Source organism: Pavona decussata, unplaced genomic scaffold (assembly GCF_977016875.1).
Source record: "Pavona decussata unplaced genomic scaffold, jaPavDecu1.1 SCAFFOLD_52, whole genome shotgun sequence".
Taxonomy (NCBI): Eukaryota; Metazoa; Cnidaria; class Anthozoa; order Scleractinia; family Agariciidae; genus Pavona; species Pavona decussata.
This window is the reverse complement of record NW_028145474.1, coordinates 2,629,109-2,644,926: the sequence shown is the minus strand read 5'-3', so window position 1 is coordinate 2,644,926 and position 15,818 is coordinate 2,629,109. Positions and strand designations below refer to the sequence as shown.

At 37.7% G+C, this 15,818-nt stretch overlaps 2 protein-coding genes across 2 annotated transcripts in view; one reads left to right on the top strand and one right to left on the bottom strand.

Moving 5' to 3' along the window:
• The first annotated feature begins 263 nt into the window (after window positions 1–263).
• On the top strand, window positions 264–3,912 carry LOC146480916 (beta-3 adrenergic receptor-like). The gene has a single exon (XM_085109052.1). The coding sequence runs from the start codon at window positions 1,553–1,555 to the stop codon at window positions 2,627–2,629; it is 1,077 nt and encodes a 358-aa protein (XP_084965178.1). The 5' UTR covers window positions 264–1,552; the 3' UTR covers window positions 2,630–3,912.
• Window positions 3,913–7,093: 3,181 nt separating this feature from the next.
• The window catches only part of LOC146480915 (V-type proton ATPase subunit H-like), a 36,728-nt gene continuing 28,003 nt past the window's right edge, over window positions 7,094–15,818 (bottom strand). The window contains exons 11-19 of the mRNA XM_085109269.1: window positions 13,709–13,796; window positions 12,394–12,465; window positions 12,024–12,071; window positions 11,188–11,240; window positions 10,539–10,617; window positions 10,390–10,436; window positions 9,378–9,479; window positions 9,177–9,290; window positions 7,094–7,835 (exon numbers count right to left, since the gene is read on the bottom strand). Coding sequence (XP_084965395.1) covers window positions 7,802–7,835; window positions 9,177–9,290; window positions 9,378–9,479; window positions 10,390–10,436; window positions 10,539–10,617; window positions 11,188–11,240; window positions 12,024–12,071; window positions 12,394–12,465; window positions 13,709–13,796 — 637 coding nt within the window. The 3' untranslated portion in view covers window positions 7,094–7,801. The remainder of the gene's footprint in view (window positions 7,836–9,176; window positions 9,291–9,377; window positions 9,480–10,389; window positions 10,437–10,538; window positions 10,618–11,187; window positions 11,241–12,023; window positions 12,072–12,393; window positions 12,466–13,708; window positions 13,797–15,818) is intronic.

Sequence of the window (15,818 nt, the reverse complement as noted above, 5' to 3'; positions counted from 1 at the left end):
ATACTGAAACAATATAGAAGAAGGTGGGGGGGGGGGGGGGGGGAAGAGGCATGATTATATGACAGAAGAAAGAGGCTATCCCCAAAATACTAAATTTGCAGCTTCGATTCATGAGTGAAATACGTAAAAGGGTTTCAGACACTGGCTTACAAAACGCTAAAAGCCAACGTTTTATAAAAACACCTAAAAGACGATTCGACATAAGAGAACGAGGAACGAGGGCGCGAGGAACTGATCAGCAAACAAACTCCACGTTAAGAAAAAACCACGTAGAAAATGTTGACATTTACGCTTCCCTTGTTAATCTACTGTTTCCTCACACGCGTAGTATATTGCATAATTTTAGACTTTTATAATTCATTGTTACGCTTTTTCACTCCATCATAACCGATAAAGACCTAAGCTTTTAGGTGGAAACCTCTTAAAGTGCTTTTACAAAACGTTTGCTTTTAGCGGCGTTTTTTAAGTCGTTGTCAAACCTTTTAACTTATTTTAGTTAATTAAAAAAGAGGCTACTTGATAGTAAAAGGTTCAAATTTTCTCTTATAGCGTGTTTTGTACGGCGGCATAAAGCTTTCTACAGTTCGAGTTTCTCTTTACTTCTACAAAGCCACATGCAAAAGTTGGCGAGTAAGAACATATGCATGTCACAAGCTTCAGGATAAGCAATGAATTCAACATATAATTTCTTGGCAAAATGTCAAACCGCTAGAGTAATTGCATTTTCCAAATTTAGATGAAATTGTTTTTCTGGTTTTTCGTTACAGCAGGTGCACATTGGATTGTTTTTATATTTCATTTTAGCAACAGAAACATTTGTAGATAAGATTTGATTGTCCTTTTGATGTATCTTAAAGCTATTTGGTATGCAGTGCGCCAATCCAAGTCTTGCACGCTCTTCCTGAAATATATTGTTCCACCTTTGCTGCTACGAAATTCAAAGCTGTTGTTTACCTCGATTAGCTTTTTACACGCTAACCAAGCTTAACCAGGTGCCGCTGGAAATTATCCATCTGCTAGAAGCGCAAACAAGTTAAATAAATAAAGGATTGGCAGTAAGTGTGAGCAAAAAGAAAAACCATTTTTTGTATTGAAGAGAGCTTAAGAATTACGCTTTCGGCAAACAGCGGAAATGACCACGTGACCATGGTAAGCCTACAGTTGTCGCTCGCTGTTTTCAGTTTCTCCGTAAAATTGGGTTGTTTTACGTTAGCATCAAAGGGCAGAACTTTTTTTGCACTATTGTCATCTATGAACTCTTTTTTTTAAGAAAACATAAACGCGAATCTCACATTTGCCGTTTCTATATTTCTCTAATGTCGTGCTTTTTGTGCTTGGCAGTAATATAAGCAATTTGTTTAACGGAACGTCGCATTTGATTAGTTGTAGCAGGTGTAAGCGTAGGCTTTATGTAAATTTTACATGATTGAAAATTATTCTAGTGCCCTTTATTGTGAATTAACGCCCGACAACAGCGCATTACGATTTTATTGGCTCTACTGATCCACGCGCTTCAACTTTGGAGGCAAGTTTATCTTCAAAGCTGAGTACAATGGCGGCCGGAGGATCAGACGGTTCGGCTGTGGGGACTATCAAAGTTGTCGCTCAAACGGTCGTATTTGCTGTCATTATTTTAGCGGCATTTGTTGGAAACTCCTTAATCTGCCTCTCGGTAGCGAAATTTCGTCATCTTCGCACAAACACAAACTTTATACTGTTAAGTTTAGCGCTGACCGATTTGAGCATGGTTGTAATCATGGTTTTGAATGCTATCACGTCTGTGACTGGGGAGTGGATTTTTGGCGAGTGGTGGTGTCGGGCCGTAGCTTCAGCGGGGCTTACACTCTCATTTATTTCCATTCTTCACCTATGCTGTTTAAGCGTCGATCGCTACATCGCTATTCAGAAACCATTTCGTTATCAATTCATCGTTACGCGCAGAAGAGTAATAACAATTTTATTACTGATTTGGATGGCTGTTACGGTTATCCTCAACATCCCGCTGGCGGATTTTGAATTCCGAGCGGACACTTATGGATGCACCAATCCCGCCTCTGAAAACGGTCAATCTTTCTCGCCGTACATATTCTTCGTTGTCGGATTATTCGTAATTATCCCTTTTGTAATTATTTGTTTTGCAAACGCCGTCGTTTTCAAAACAGCCTTCACGCAAGCAAGACAGCTCAGCCGGGTCGAGAGAAGCTTGAGGGAATCCTCGGCTGACATCTGCGAGGAAGAACCACAGGAAACGAAACCAACAGAAACACACTCTTTGAAAAGAGAGATCAAATCGGCACGAACATTTGCTCTTGTTGTTGGGTTGTTTCTCCTTTGCTACACTCCTTTCTACACCACAGGCACGTACAGAAAGGTTGCGGGGCCCGGTAAAGTACCCTCGGGTGTTATGCTAGCAACCACGTGGATTGCTTTTGCCAATTCGTTCTGTAACCCGATTGTCTATGGTTTGAGGTACTCGCCATTTCGTAAAGCCTTTAAAGCATTATGTTGTTGGGGGAAACAGACCCGTTCTAGAAGGCAACGCAATTATTGTTATAGTTCTGCTAAGTTTAATTTGTCTTGGCGACGCGAAAGGCAACTGACTGTCTCATCGAACACGTCTGCTATTTAACATGAAAAGCAGTGTTTACATTTCTGGATTCGCCGAGCCAAAATTAAAACTATGTGCGACAAGTTCGTCATTGTGTCAAATTTAAAGAAAATCTTGCACTAACTTTTTGCAGACAAAAGCGTGGGGGTAGTTAAAAAGAAAGACAATTGTTTCTGGTCGACGTTAAAAGAATCAAAGTTTGAGTATTAGTTGACTTTTGATGTCGAACATTAGTGTTTTTCTAATTGCTTCATATCCATTGCAGGTTAATGACTTTTTTTGAGCAAATAGTACTGACAGATTCTGAGAAAGTTTAAGTAACTGTGTAATTCCGTACAGTTACAATTCTCAGTTCTATTTTAATTGTCTGTTGAGTGGGACCTTAGCTAGGGCTCTAGTCGAGTCAGAAGTTCTAACATTTTAATAAAATTTCAATTTTTCGTTGCGTCTGATCATTTCAAATTCATGTCTTTTTAAGTCACTTGTAATATTTCCTTATATTTTCCGGAGACCTGCACCTGTCAAAAGCTCTATTTTCATTGAACCCTTATTACCTGCAGCTGCATTGTTTTTTTAGGGCTGGGATCATTTTTCTGTTCAGTGTTCGTTCTTTTGTTTTCTCTCGACCAACCATGTAAGACGTTGCCAACGTTATAGGTCGCCCCTTTATTTTTTATGTATTTTTTTTCACACTCTTAGCCTGAATCCCGACTTGTAGGTAAATTGATATCACATTGTTTCAGCAGTTCTTAGATTGTGAACATGAAAGATTGTTTCCCTGTCAGTGTGTTTGCCAGCTGAGTTGACATAGAAATACGCTTATTATCATTAAGAACACAAGTAGTTTCAGGCCAAGTCTTTCAGTTGCGATGCGTTGCCTGACAAGACGTTGGCGCAGGCCAAGTAATGATTTGTAGAACTGCGAGTTAAATCGCTTGATGGGATCACCACATCACCACAGGAAAGTCTATCTGGTCAACAGCGTGTAGACTGAAAAACATCTTAAATGACTTCATTGCTCAAGGTGCTAATTTTTTTTTGGCGTGAATTATATGCTTCTTTTTGTCTCATAATTTTTGTTTCATTAACCTGCTGCCAAAATTCAAATTTTCTTATTTATTTTCCAGCACGATAAATTAATATTTGTTATCCTGTTTTCAAACGAACCTTTCAATAAACTAATACATAAAAAACAGACACTGAAGTAGCGTGTTGTTTTTCTTATGCAGATGTGAAATTTTCATGAAAGCACGTTCATTTAATTCATCTTGAGTTTTAAAGTGCAAAATGTTTTTGATTATTGGCCTTCCCCCCCATCGAGAAATTTCGCCTCTGGCTTGATGCCATCGGTTTGTTTTTGAAGAGATCTATTGGTTTAGTCATTTTTATTTCAATGTGAATAACACTTAGATGATATTCATTAATTTTTGGTTCATTTCTTTTTTTGCTACTAAAAACATCAAAAAACAAGAAAGTCTCTTTGCATGACAATAATAACCAAATAACTGAAAAATGTCTCATTTCAGTCTAGTCGATTCATTACGTAGGTTTGTTTTTGCTCGTTTCCCTGTGAAATGGAAAAGAAATAAAAATGGAGAAAGTAAATACTGATGAAAAGCTAATTACAGAAACCTACATAACGTTCGTCGTTAAATTTACAAGAAACAACACCCTGAGTTGTCTGCCGGTTAGAGAAGAACAGAAGAATTATTCAATGTAGGAAAACTACAAGACTCAAACATTTCCCAAAAGGAAAACAAGAAGCTTTTAAGGCACAGATAAGCGAAGGAAATATCAATTTACTGTAAAAAAAAAAAAAAAAAAAAAAAATATCAGCCTTTGCTTGTGTAGCCTGTAGAATGTTTTGTCTGCAATGTGTGCTTATCGTTCTTATATCGAAATTACTCCAATGTCGGAAAGTTTTGTTTTCTTTCGATAACATTGCAAAAGAAATTGGAAAGATATTAATAGACGTTTTCAATAAGACAAGGATCGCATGTAACGAAGTGGAATGTTGAAACATTTTCAAAAGGAAAAAAGGAACTTTGCTGTCAGAAAATTTTGTTTCCATCCAGTATAACATCGTGTGAGGGAAACTGAAAAGATAAATAGAAATACTAGCAAACAAGCTCTATCGAACTCATGACATTTAATTTCAGCTGCTTCTAGATTTGAGTTGGCACACTTCGACTCACGTATCGAAAATTTGGGCTAGTTGCTGGCTAAACGCTCTAAACGAGTTTGTTTTTCGCACAGTTTATTTCGAACTGGTTTATTTTTTCACCTGTTCATCTTGTCCTTGTCGGTCCAAAGTAATTAGTTATTAATTGGACAGTAAGTTTTCGTTGACAGGTTTAATCTTAGTTTCGTGGCACGGTACGACAAAATTTGACATATTTTTCCTGCTTTACAAGTCTCCTCGATTCAAAACTTGGCAACGGAGACTTGCCAAGGTCGAACTTGGCAAGGAAAGCATACTCGTGCGCAAAAGGCGGTGAACTTTGCAGTTGCCAAGGAATTATCAGACGGACGTTTACAAAAGCAAACATAACTTGTGAAGGAAAATTCCTCACTGAAATTAAAGTTATTCATCCTTTAAACACAACAAGTGAAAATTGTCAAAACACGTGTCAAGGAAAGCTTGCTCGTGTCAAGGAGCCGGCCTTTTCGACTTGTCGACGGCCTTAGTAACAAGCGTTGCAGCGCTAGTGGGGTTGCATGCCTTTTTCGCTTTTTTAACGCTTGGATATTTGGACGAGAACGAAAGAAGGCACAAAACCCCACCGAAAAGCAGCTACCAAGAGAGGATGATCTCTTCTCTTGGTGCTATTCAGTGTCGAGAAAGTTTGTAGCAATAAACAATCCCGCAAATTTTGTTCAACTTTTACGCACGAACAAATAAAAATTGACGAGCCTATCAAAGACAAAGACAACAAATTCATCAATTTCCACAAGGAAAGCGGGGATCCGGAGGTTCTAAGAAAAAGAAAAGCGAAGGATATGCCGATTTAAAAAAATCATCTAAATTATAAACAGAAAGATCCATCAAGACGCGGCAGCTATGCTTTGAGTAAAGAGCCAAACACCAAAGTATTCGTGTTTTACAAACCGGAAGATCTCCAAAAATAAAAATAACGTAAAATGGAATGAAATAAAAAATATTATACCTAACTCAACAAGGAAAGGGCCGAAAAAACACTCGATTGCTTAAATGAAATCAAGTCACTTTGCGAGAGGGATTGATGGGAAGCCCAAACTTTTTGAACATGGAAATGTTAAGAAATTTGTACTTCAGTACATAGTGTTTAACAGGAATCATTGAAAATAGACGGATGTCAAGAATTCTTTTGATTTATCTTAAAGAACAAGGATTAGTCACTCGATTTACGGTAGCAGCATCGACAGAAACGAGCTTTGGCAAGGGTTTCATTTATATTTAACTAACAATAAACACCGAGAGATTGTGAAGAGAATCAACCGTTAGCCGTGAACGGAGGGTCAAGTGTCAAATTGATCCATAACTATAACAAAGTTCTTGACTCTGATTAGTTATCAGCAGGCATAATTTGAGCATTACTAGGATAGTGTACGCATTAACTAATTGGACAGCACACGCCATTGCGTGCGTTGCAATAGGAAAGTTGCACTTGACCGGGTTCTTTTTCACCATGTATTTCTTCAGTAAATAAAACGGTTGTTTCTACATTTTCCGAGCCATCTCGCCAGAACTTTGTTTATTTGCCACAACCATTTGTTCTCGGAAATTGTAATAGTTATCATTAATTGGTAACAGGACTTTGTGTCGTCCAATTCAGTCTGTATTTATACTCGTGATGAAACAAATCGGACTCCCGCTACACGATCGTCCGATTTTGTTAATCACTCGTATGAGTACAGACTGAATTGGACTCCACTCAGTCCTATTACCATTGTAAATCATTTGGCCAATCCAAATATCAAACTTAAGGACGGTGCCTACTATTGTTACTGCGCATACATTCTGCGCATCGCGAGATACTCGGGTTTCCTATGGGTGGTGCCTACTAATACAGGGAAATTTTTGCGCGGTTTGAAACTATACGGAGAAAGCAGAACTTAGCCAATGCTTTTGGTATCTTAAAAGAAAATTGGGGGTAACCATGCATTTTTCAGAGATAACTAAACTTCAATTTAGGAAAAAATCCCATACATTGCTTTATATTTTGGCGCTTTTTAGAGATGATATTGCTTAATTATCTCTGAAAGATGCGTGGTTACCCCCAATTTTCTTTTTGGATTCCAATAGCCCTTGCTAATATCTGCTTTTCCCGCATAGTCATAAACCGCACAAAAATACTTCGGTATTAGTAGGCACCGTCCTTAAAATCAAAACATCATACTATGGGTTTTCACTGTCTCGCAGAACTGCAAACATTTTCCAGTAAATCTATGAAACTTCCATTTTTCTTGGGCAAAATTTGAGTACACCAAATTAAGAAAGCAAAGTTAAATTAATATTCCTTTATTTAAACCAGACACCATACCTAAAGAGAAGGAATTGATTATTTTAAAACTTCACTGCAGTTGCTAGAGATAAACAGAATTACAACAGTCTTGATCTGATAATTATCCGCTGAAGCAGATACCTAACGAGCCTGCAAGAAAGTTTATTTTCTGGAATAGATCATATTCACATATTATTCACAAGATAAACGTACATCTCCTTCAAATAGGCCATTTCCGAGTTGCTTTGAACCTCACTACGACAGCTATGGTAAGTGCAAAGCTTTATGTGAAAATTAGTTTTGTTTCAAAATGAACGAAAACTAAACCATACACGAAGCCTCGCTTTCATAATGAGGCTCAAAGCAACTCGGACATGGCCTATTAATAACTTCCACTAAATCAGCCGAAAATGATTCATCGTACTTCGTGAACCCTCGCACTCCCCGAAGTCCACTCGAATGCAAACGAAAAATAGTCGCCAAATCGTCGAAGGTTGACGTCGAGAAAGAAATCACCGATGCTCAACCGACTCATTACATGGACATTAATCGGCCTTCCTCGGTATTGTTTCGTAAAACGTGGAATTCCGAGGATCAGTAGAGTGCATTGGCAAGATGCTTCTTTCAAATTATACCATCGTTATTCAAAAATTCAGTAAGCTGTCTTCTTTGTAGTCCATATACATTCTACTCTGAGTAGAACTTTTAATCAGGTGGCCTTGAGTTGCTTTCCAAGATATTCCCTAAAAAGCAAGAAATCATTCAGGTAATTAATGAACGTTTTTCACACAAACAGAGCAGGTGCAGCTGTCGCATACCATGAAAATATTTATTTAGTTCCTGGGCTTTCCACTGGTTACATGTTTTCCCGCGCTTTCTACTGGTTGCTTGATATTGATGTTATCAGGTCATCATCCATGATTAGTATTTCGACGTCATCACTCAATTCAATTCAATTTTTTTATTCACACTTATTACAACAAAATACAATATATTTTATAGGAAGAAAAAAATGTAAACGTGCAGAGCAATTTATTTAGTGATTTTACATTCTACGGAAGAAGTGCGTAGTGGCCAAAGGAGCAAGGCTTTTGTGTTGGCCACTACCTTAGTGCAGTTAAATAAAATAGGCGGAAATAGAATTTATAATAGTGGTTGAAGAGCTCTGCTAGTTAAATTAGGCTTAGGAGAGGAAAATACAACAGTAAGGAAAAAAGTGTTTACAGCAAATATATAAGTATATAGTGTACGTTAATTTAGGTAGTGCCCAGGCTTAAAACGAGTAAAGGATGAGTACGATGCTCCGTTCGCGTACATAAACAGGAAAACAATGATGTTCTACAAGAAAACGTTATACGCTTTAGAGCTATTTTCGCTTTACCTTGCGCGTGAACAAAAGGTAAACAACAAAAGAACTGGAAAATAGCAATTTGGTTCGTTTAGCAAACTAAAACAAACGAGCGTGGCTTCCATCTGTTGCCAGAAAACATTCCAGAAATTCATCGATATTTCTGTTTGACGCAAGACAGTTTCCACCAATCTGGTTGGTCGACAGCACATTTGTTCCATGTTAGGGAGTTCCCTGACGGCAAACGAACGAGACTTTGTTTTGATTTTTTTAATCTAGTTGTGTGCAATACACCAGTTGTTTAAAGCGGTCGCACGTGAGGAGTATCGAAAGGTCTAGGTATCGAAAAAACCGATACTTCTCGGACGTATCGATATTCTTCCAGCAAACTACGGTCAATATCGATTCTATCGAATATTTGGAAGCGATACATGTGTTTCATCGATTGCGGCCGGTTTTGTGCTTTCCCACAGTTGCCAAAGATTTTAAGGCCCAGCCCTGCTTACCATCTTTAACTCGTGTAAGTGTAGAAATTGTACTTAACCATTTAACCCCTAATATCAAAGTACAAATTCTTCTATCTTGTCCCCATACTTTTCTTATAAAAGTACTGGGGAGAAGTTATTAAAATATCAAGAAAATTCACCTATCATCATATCCTCAATTCTCATGACTTCAGGGGTTAAATAAGCATTGATATTACAAGGAGAAATTTGATGCTGATCACTCAACTCACCAGTTGTGAACCATGAGTTTCTGTACTGCCAGAAGAGCCTCCTTGCGTACATTAGGATCATTGTGTGTCATCATCTTCATAACCATCACTTTACAACCAAGGCTTTCCAGCACGCTAGAACAAATAACAAAGGATCACAGCAAAGCTTTTTTCAAAAAAAACAAAGTGGCAGGAATCGTAAGATACTTTGAAGCAACTCACTGTTTTCCACGCGGGTAATGCCGTACATATTCCCCAGTATCATGAGCCGCCACTGCCAAAATAATGGGGTCAGCGGATTTGTCCAGTAACCTTGTCAGGATTCTAAAAGAACAACAAGCAAAACAGACGTCTCAAAATTAACGCGGGGAGTAAATTATGCAAACTTACCAGAGTCTGCCTTACAACACGCAGAAGCGATAAATCTGTGTGCACACCACCATTTTCTTTAAGATTGTACCACGCAGTCAAAAAAAAGCAATGTTGATTATTATTATTAATATTATTAATATTATTATTATTAATATTAATTATTATTTTTAATAAGAGTTGTTTTTTCGTCATTAAGGACCGTATTTTAACTTCCGAATATATTTTTAGTGATGATGTGATCATATGATGTTTTTATTACGAACGAGAATACTATTGTAACTTGATGAGATTTGTTTTTTTCCCTTTTTCTTCAAAAAAAAATTGTCACTTTTTTTAATCGACAAGAATTGTAAATAGGTTTTAATTGCTCTGTTTTCTACTTTTAACTTGTAAATAACAATTTCCTTGGAATATTTTAATAAAGTTATTATTATATTATTATTATTATCATTATTATTATTATAATTATTATTATCATTATAAATCATAATTATTATTATTATTATTATCATAATTATTATTATTATTATTATTATTATTACTATTATTATTATTATTATTATTATAATTATTATTATTATTATTATTATTATTATTATTATTATTATTATTATAACTATTATTATTATCCTCAACAGGTAGGGGGCGTCGGTAAGAAATGGGTTTGCGCCACAAGAACTACAAACCACAACGACTTGGGTAATTTAAATGCTAGTATTCCTCGCAATATTTTACCGTTAATGAGATCTTTTAGTATTCCCGTACATTCCCTTTTATTTCGAACTACCAACGGTTACACACTCGACTCACAGTTTACGTGGGTCCCCTACATTATTACTACGATTAGGAATCTTTTGCTCACTTCAATAACTCGTAATTCTTCTCGTTGAGGCGCTGGGCATTTTCCCTCTACAAAAAAAACAACAACAACAACTGGGAATAAGTCTTCCTTGCATTATGACCGTTTATCAAGAAAATTCTCAACAATGAGAGCCCAGCAGATGTCAGTACCCAGAATTTCTCAGACTTGTGAACAGGACTCCATTCCAGTCTCCCTGATCTAACCTCGGCTGCATATTCATCAAAGGTACTGGGGAGAGAAATCGGATCAAATCAGATCAATCAAAAGGAAAATGAAAATTTTATTAGTATGAGTGGTTATTAGAGACTTTCAGATCAGTATACGAGGACGAGATTGAGTACGATTACGACTTTCAAATTCTTCAAATCAGTCACATCCCCAGATCTCTCGCTCCTTGCCATTGTTTACCAGCAGATATGGAGACCGTAGAAACAAGATTGGTGTGACAAGCGGTTATCTAAACCACACAAAGTAGATTTAAAAAGTCGTACTCGTACTCAATCTCGTGCTCGTAGTCAAATCTGAAAGTCACTATTATTATCGATTCGACAGGCTTTAACCCTTTCAGTTGGTTGTCCGTTCGCCCGGACCTCCGCTTGTTCGTTCGTTTGCGTTTCTGGTTTATTCAGTTGTTCCTCCGTTTGCCCAGTTCTTCTTGCTATTCATGGGCATAAACATGTTATAAACGATAAATTAGGATTAGGAATTAAAGGGTTAAAACCTGACTTTTGCCGGCAAGATTGACCTTCAATGAGATAAAGCCGCGACTATTTAGTCCTAAGACAACTAACCTCATACCTTAAATCTTGAACACGCTCGTTTAACTTTTCATATACCACTTCAACATCATCCTGGTAAAAAGAAACCATGGGTTACTCATCATGCAACCAGCATGCAGTATACCGTAAAAACCGGGTCACTGTTTCCATGCTAGCAGAGGTGTCTCATGGCAAGGCAAAAATCCTTGCCGTGAGAGACCTCTTCTTGCAGGGAAGGCGACTGTTCTACAGGCCTCAAGAAGAAAGGAACAGGGAGGGGGGCTTATACAATGTGAAAGAAATGAAACGGTATCCGTCTATTAATTATTAACTACAAATTCTAATTTTAAAACTTCACTAAATCTTCAATATTTCTTATTTCTCTTAATTTCACCAATCCTTCTAAAAAAACTACTTCTCCCAAATATACCCAAAAATCACCCAAAAATTTACAAAATACCCCACAACACAGATTCACTGGATAATGATAGGGGTTTTGGATTACTTGAAACGTGAATGAGGTATTTCCATTAAAGCCGTGTCAAGTGGCGGAAAATGGCGTTTAGGTGAATTGCCCCCTTAAACTAGGTTCATGGGACAAACATCCTGCATATTGCTTGGCTTGAAAGACGATGAGTGGTATATTTACGAGAAGTGAGACGTTACGTTTTTAGCCAATGTAATGTCATTCTTAACTGGACGCAATAATACTTCTGCGCCTTAAAAGACTAACGTTCCCCGTATAAATAAACTGACAGATCTTAAGTTTTCTAACACGGGAAGGAGTGTTGAATGAAAGCTGTATCATGAAAACATCCCTTAACCTGCAGCCTAAGACTAATCTCTTTCGAAGAATCACAACAGAGAGAGTAATACCTTGATGTCTTCATCGGCCCATGTTTTGCCATTCAACACAGATAAAACCTGAAAGGGTAAGATACAAGGCCATGTTACTGATAGATATGGAAAGATGTTTTGTCGGAGACTGGGCACCATGTGTTATCGATTGTGCAATAGAATCAGTGATTGACAGTTGAAATGATGTAATCATTAGAAATCGTGTTATAGTTACCGCCCTGAGTGTTTTTACTTTACTTGAGATCAAACCTTTTGACCAAAAAGAACCTTGTTATCGTGGCGAGAATAAACCTTAACCTTGTAACCTGTGACTTGCTGTGGATACATCCCTAGCGGCCTAAGCATTCCAGCAAAGTTTAATGAGAAGAACCTGCAGTTAACACTTTACCGGAAGCAGTTTGCATTGAATCATGGACAGTGACGCTTCATTTTTCTTCTCTTCTGGTTTTTCCAACAAATTCTAAAATCAAAAAACGAAAAAGATGATTAAAACGTGACGCAAAAATGGGTGACAACTTTTGAATAATTTTCTACACTTATGTCAAAATTCTCGCGCGCTGATTGGCTCGTAGCTATTGTCTATAATAGTGCAAACAATAAAAATGACAGAAATGTGATGGTATATTTCCAGCCCGGTGAATGAATGAGAATGATGATTATTCTAGAAAGTGACGCAGGCATACTCGGAAAAAAGAAATCCGAGTTCTCCTATCAGGGGTCGAACCTAAGACCTTCCGATTACTAGTTCGGATGCTCTACCACTGAGCTACAGGAGACTCGTGGGAGCTAAGGCCATTAAACTAGGTTCATGGGACAAACATCCTGCATACTGCTTGGATTTGAATGTCGAACGTGTGGTATATAAAAGAAATGTGATGGTATATTTCCAGCCTGGTGAATGAATGAGAATGATGATTATTCTAGAAAGTGACGCAGGCATACTCGGAAAAAAGTATGCCTGCGTCACTTTCTAGGATATAATCATCATTCTAAATAAAAATGACGTCAGTCTTTGTTTTCAGCGGCAGACCACCACTGATGAAGGGGAGGGGAGGGGGGGGGGGTGGGGGCTGTGTTGTTGATGAATCATTGTAGTGCTCGAATTTATCAATCGACTAAAAGTTTCTTAACAGTTTTGTCCCCGATTGTAGCTATCTTGAACTCCTGCTTTCTTGAGTGAATTTTCATTTCCCTTGAGTGTTTGAAATGGTAGCAGTCTACTGGGTTAGGCCCAGTTCAGACGCCGAACTTTTCATGAGCCGAACTTAATTCAAATTAAGGTCGGCCCAAATCACGAAAATCCCGCCTTTTGATTCAGACGCCGAATTTAATTTACTTGAAGCAAAACCAATCGAAATGTCAGCGGTTTTTATTATTATTATTATTATTATTATTATTATTATTATTATTATTATTATTATTATTATTATTATTATTATTATTATTATTATTTTATTTGAAATACGTTATAATAATTTATGCATTAGATTCGGCTCATGAAAAGTCGTTCCAAAGCCGAAATTCCCGGCTGGGCCAGGCGGGAAGAACGGCTGAGCCGTTCCAAATTGAAACAACCGTTCTCAACTGATTCAGACGCCGAACTTTTCATGTACTTAATTCGACGTGTTAGGTTCGGCTCATGAAAAGTTCGGCGTCTGAACCGGGCCTTGGAATTTACATTCATGAACGTTAAACGTTGTTACCCTCAATGTAGCAATGATGATCCGAGTGACTTTCTCCTTTCCTGATTCCCTCAAGATATCAGCCAGAACACGAATTACAGCATTACCACTGCGAAGGAATACAAGCAGACAACCTTAAAATTGGCATTTCTAACACATGTTAAGTAGTTAGATATTTGGGTGTATCAGCCCACTTTTCAAAAAATGATAAAAAATCCCATACAAATCCTTATAAACCCCATAAACCACACATGATCTCACCCCACTCCATAAAATACTATTTCAGCCTTTGAATTCACGGCTAGGACGCCGCCTGCCTAACTCCTGCGACGGAGACGTCAAAAACCTAAAAACCTAAATCCTCGGTTTCTCAAAACTCCCGCAACGGAGACGCTAAATTTAGGTTTTTCATAAATGACACCAAACTCACAAACAATCATCGATTAAATCCAACCAACTCATCAATCGCTGATTTGAATGATGAATACAATATTTTTGAACACCAATTTGGATAAAAAAATAATCATTATGGTTGTTGTGTGACTTGTCACGAAAATGGACAAAACCCTGAACGTGGGGTGCTCGGTTGGCTGTTTACTTGCCTGGCCCCAGCCAGGTCTTTTTCCCGCCGCTGACAAGGCGGCTGTCCCCTTTCCCAGTTTACCTCTGGGACCGAGGTTGAGTCCTGACGAACTCTGAGCACCCCGCTGTAAACCAGTAGGGCCTGAGCGGGCTCACCCTGGAGGTACCGTCTACTGGAAGACATCCCACACTACTCAGTAATTCACCATCTGCACAAGCCGTTAAACAGGTTTCAGTCAGGGGCCAGCTGACACCACCCTAAAGCTTCACCAGAGTTTGTGAACTAATATAATAATGGCCCGATTACCTATATATTACACTCAGTTCTGAAATTTTTACCCTTGTGGTGCTATTTTTCTGTATATTGCTTGATTTGGATTAACACGCATGCGCTTTCATGCACACAACCCAAAGCGGACTGGACACTACTTTGTTGATACACGTGTCGGCCATTTTGTAGCCATTTTGTGAAGATGTTTATGGCTCCTGTTTTGGGATTTGTGGACATTTATTTCTCCACTTTCATCGTTCTGATGTTTGTAGACGCTTTTTGAGGTAAGAATATCATTTATCTTGCACACAACAATAGATTTTTTTATTGAATCGACTCGCTATCGAATACTCGTGAAACCGTGACTGTGTGATAGAATGATTACACATCGACTAAATCCTTGATTGGGATCCAAGAATTAAAGGTATCATTGTATCCTTTCCACTTTACCAAAGCTTGTTTCTTCTTGTAATCTCTCCTGATAACTTTATCGATTCTGAATATCTCCTGATTAGCTTTCAATAATTCTGGTTCATAAAAACTCCCTGTAATTTCTTCATTATTGAGATCTTTCAGTTTATATGTGATCGGATTCGTGTATTGTATTTTATCGATAATGAAGACCTCTTCTGACCAGTTTTCTGTATAACCTCGATCAAACAACTTTCTTTTATACTTTGATATTCTAACCTTTTCACCAACTTTAAATTTTGGCAAAGATGATAATTGCTTCAAATTGCCAAATAGATTGAAGTAAACAGTTCCTACATTCTTTTTCTTAGATGCTTCTGTCGGTGTCATTTTTATTGAACTGTGTTTAGTGTTATTATACTGCTTCAATATTTTAGGCAAAATATCCAGATACATTGTATTGCCTTGAGCAGTGAATCGTTTCCACATTTTATTTTTAATCGTTCGATTCCAGCGCTCAACAACTGATGACTTCTCTTCATTTTCAGTCGAATACAGTGTAATGTTATGTTTTTTGAGCAAGTCTTTGAAATGTTTGTTGTAGAACTCTGAGCCTTTATCAGTCCACAGATACTTTGGTTTTCGACCCTCTTTGAATATGCTTTGAAATGCTTTCGTTATGGTCTCACCTTTTTTATCTTTTAATGGAACAATCCAGCCGTATTTACTGAAAACATCTATAGTCGTGAGAAGATACCTATTACCTTTATTCCATTTACTGAATTGTTGCATTTCAACAAGGTCAGCAGCCCATATTTCATCAATATTATTTACAATAACACGCCGCCGAGTAAAGTTACGTCTTAT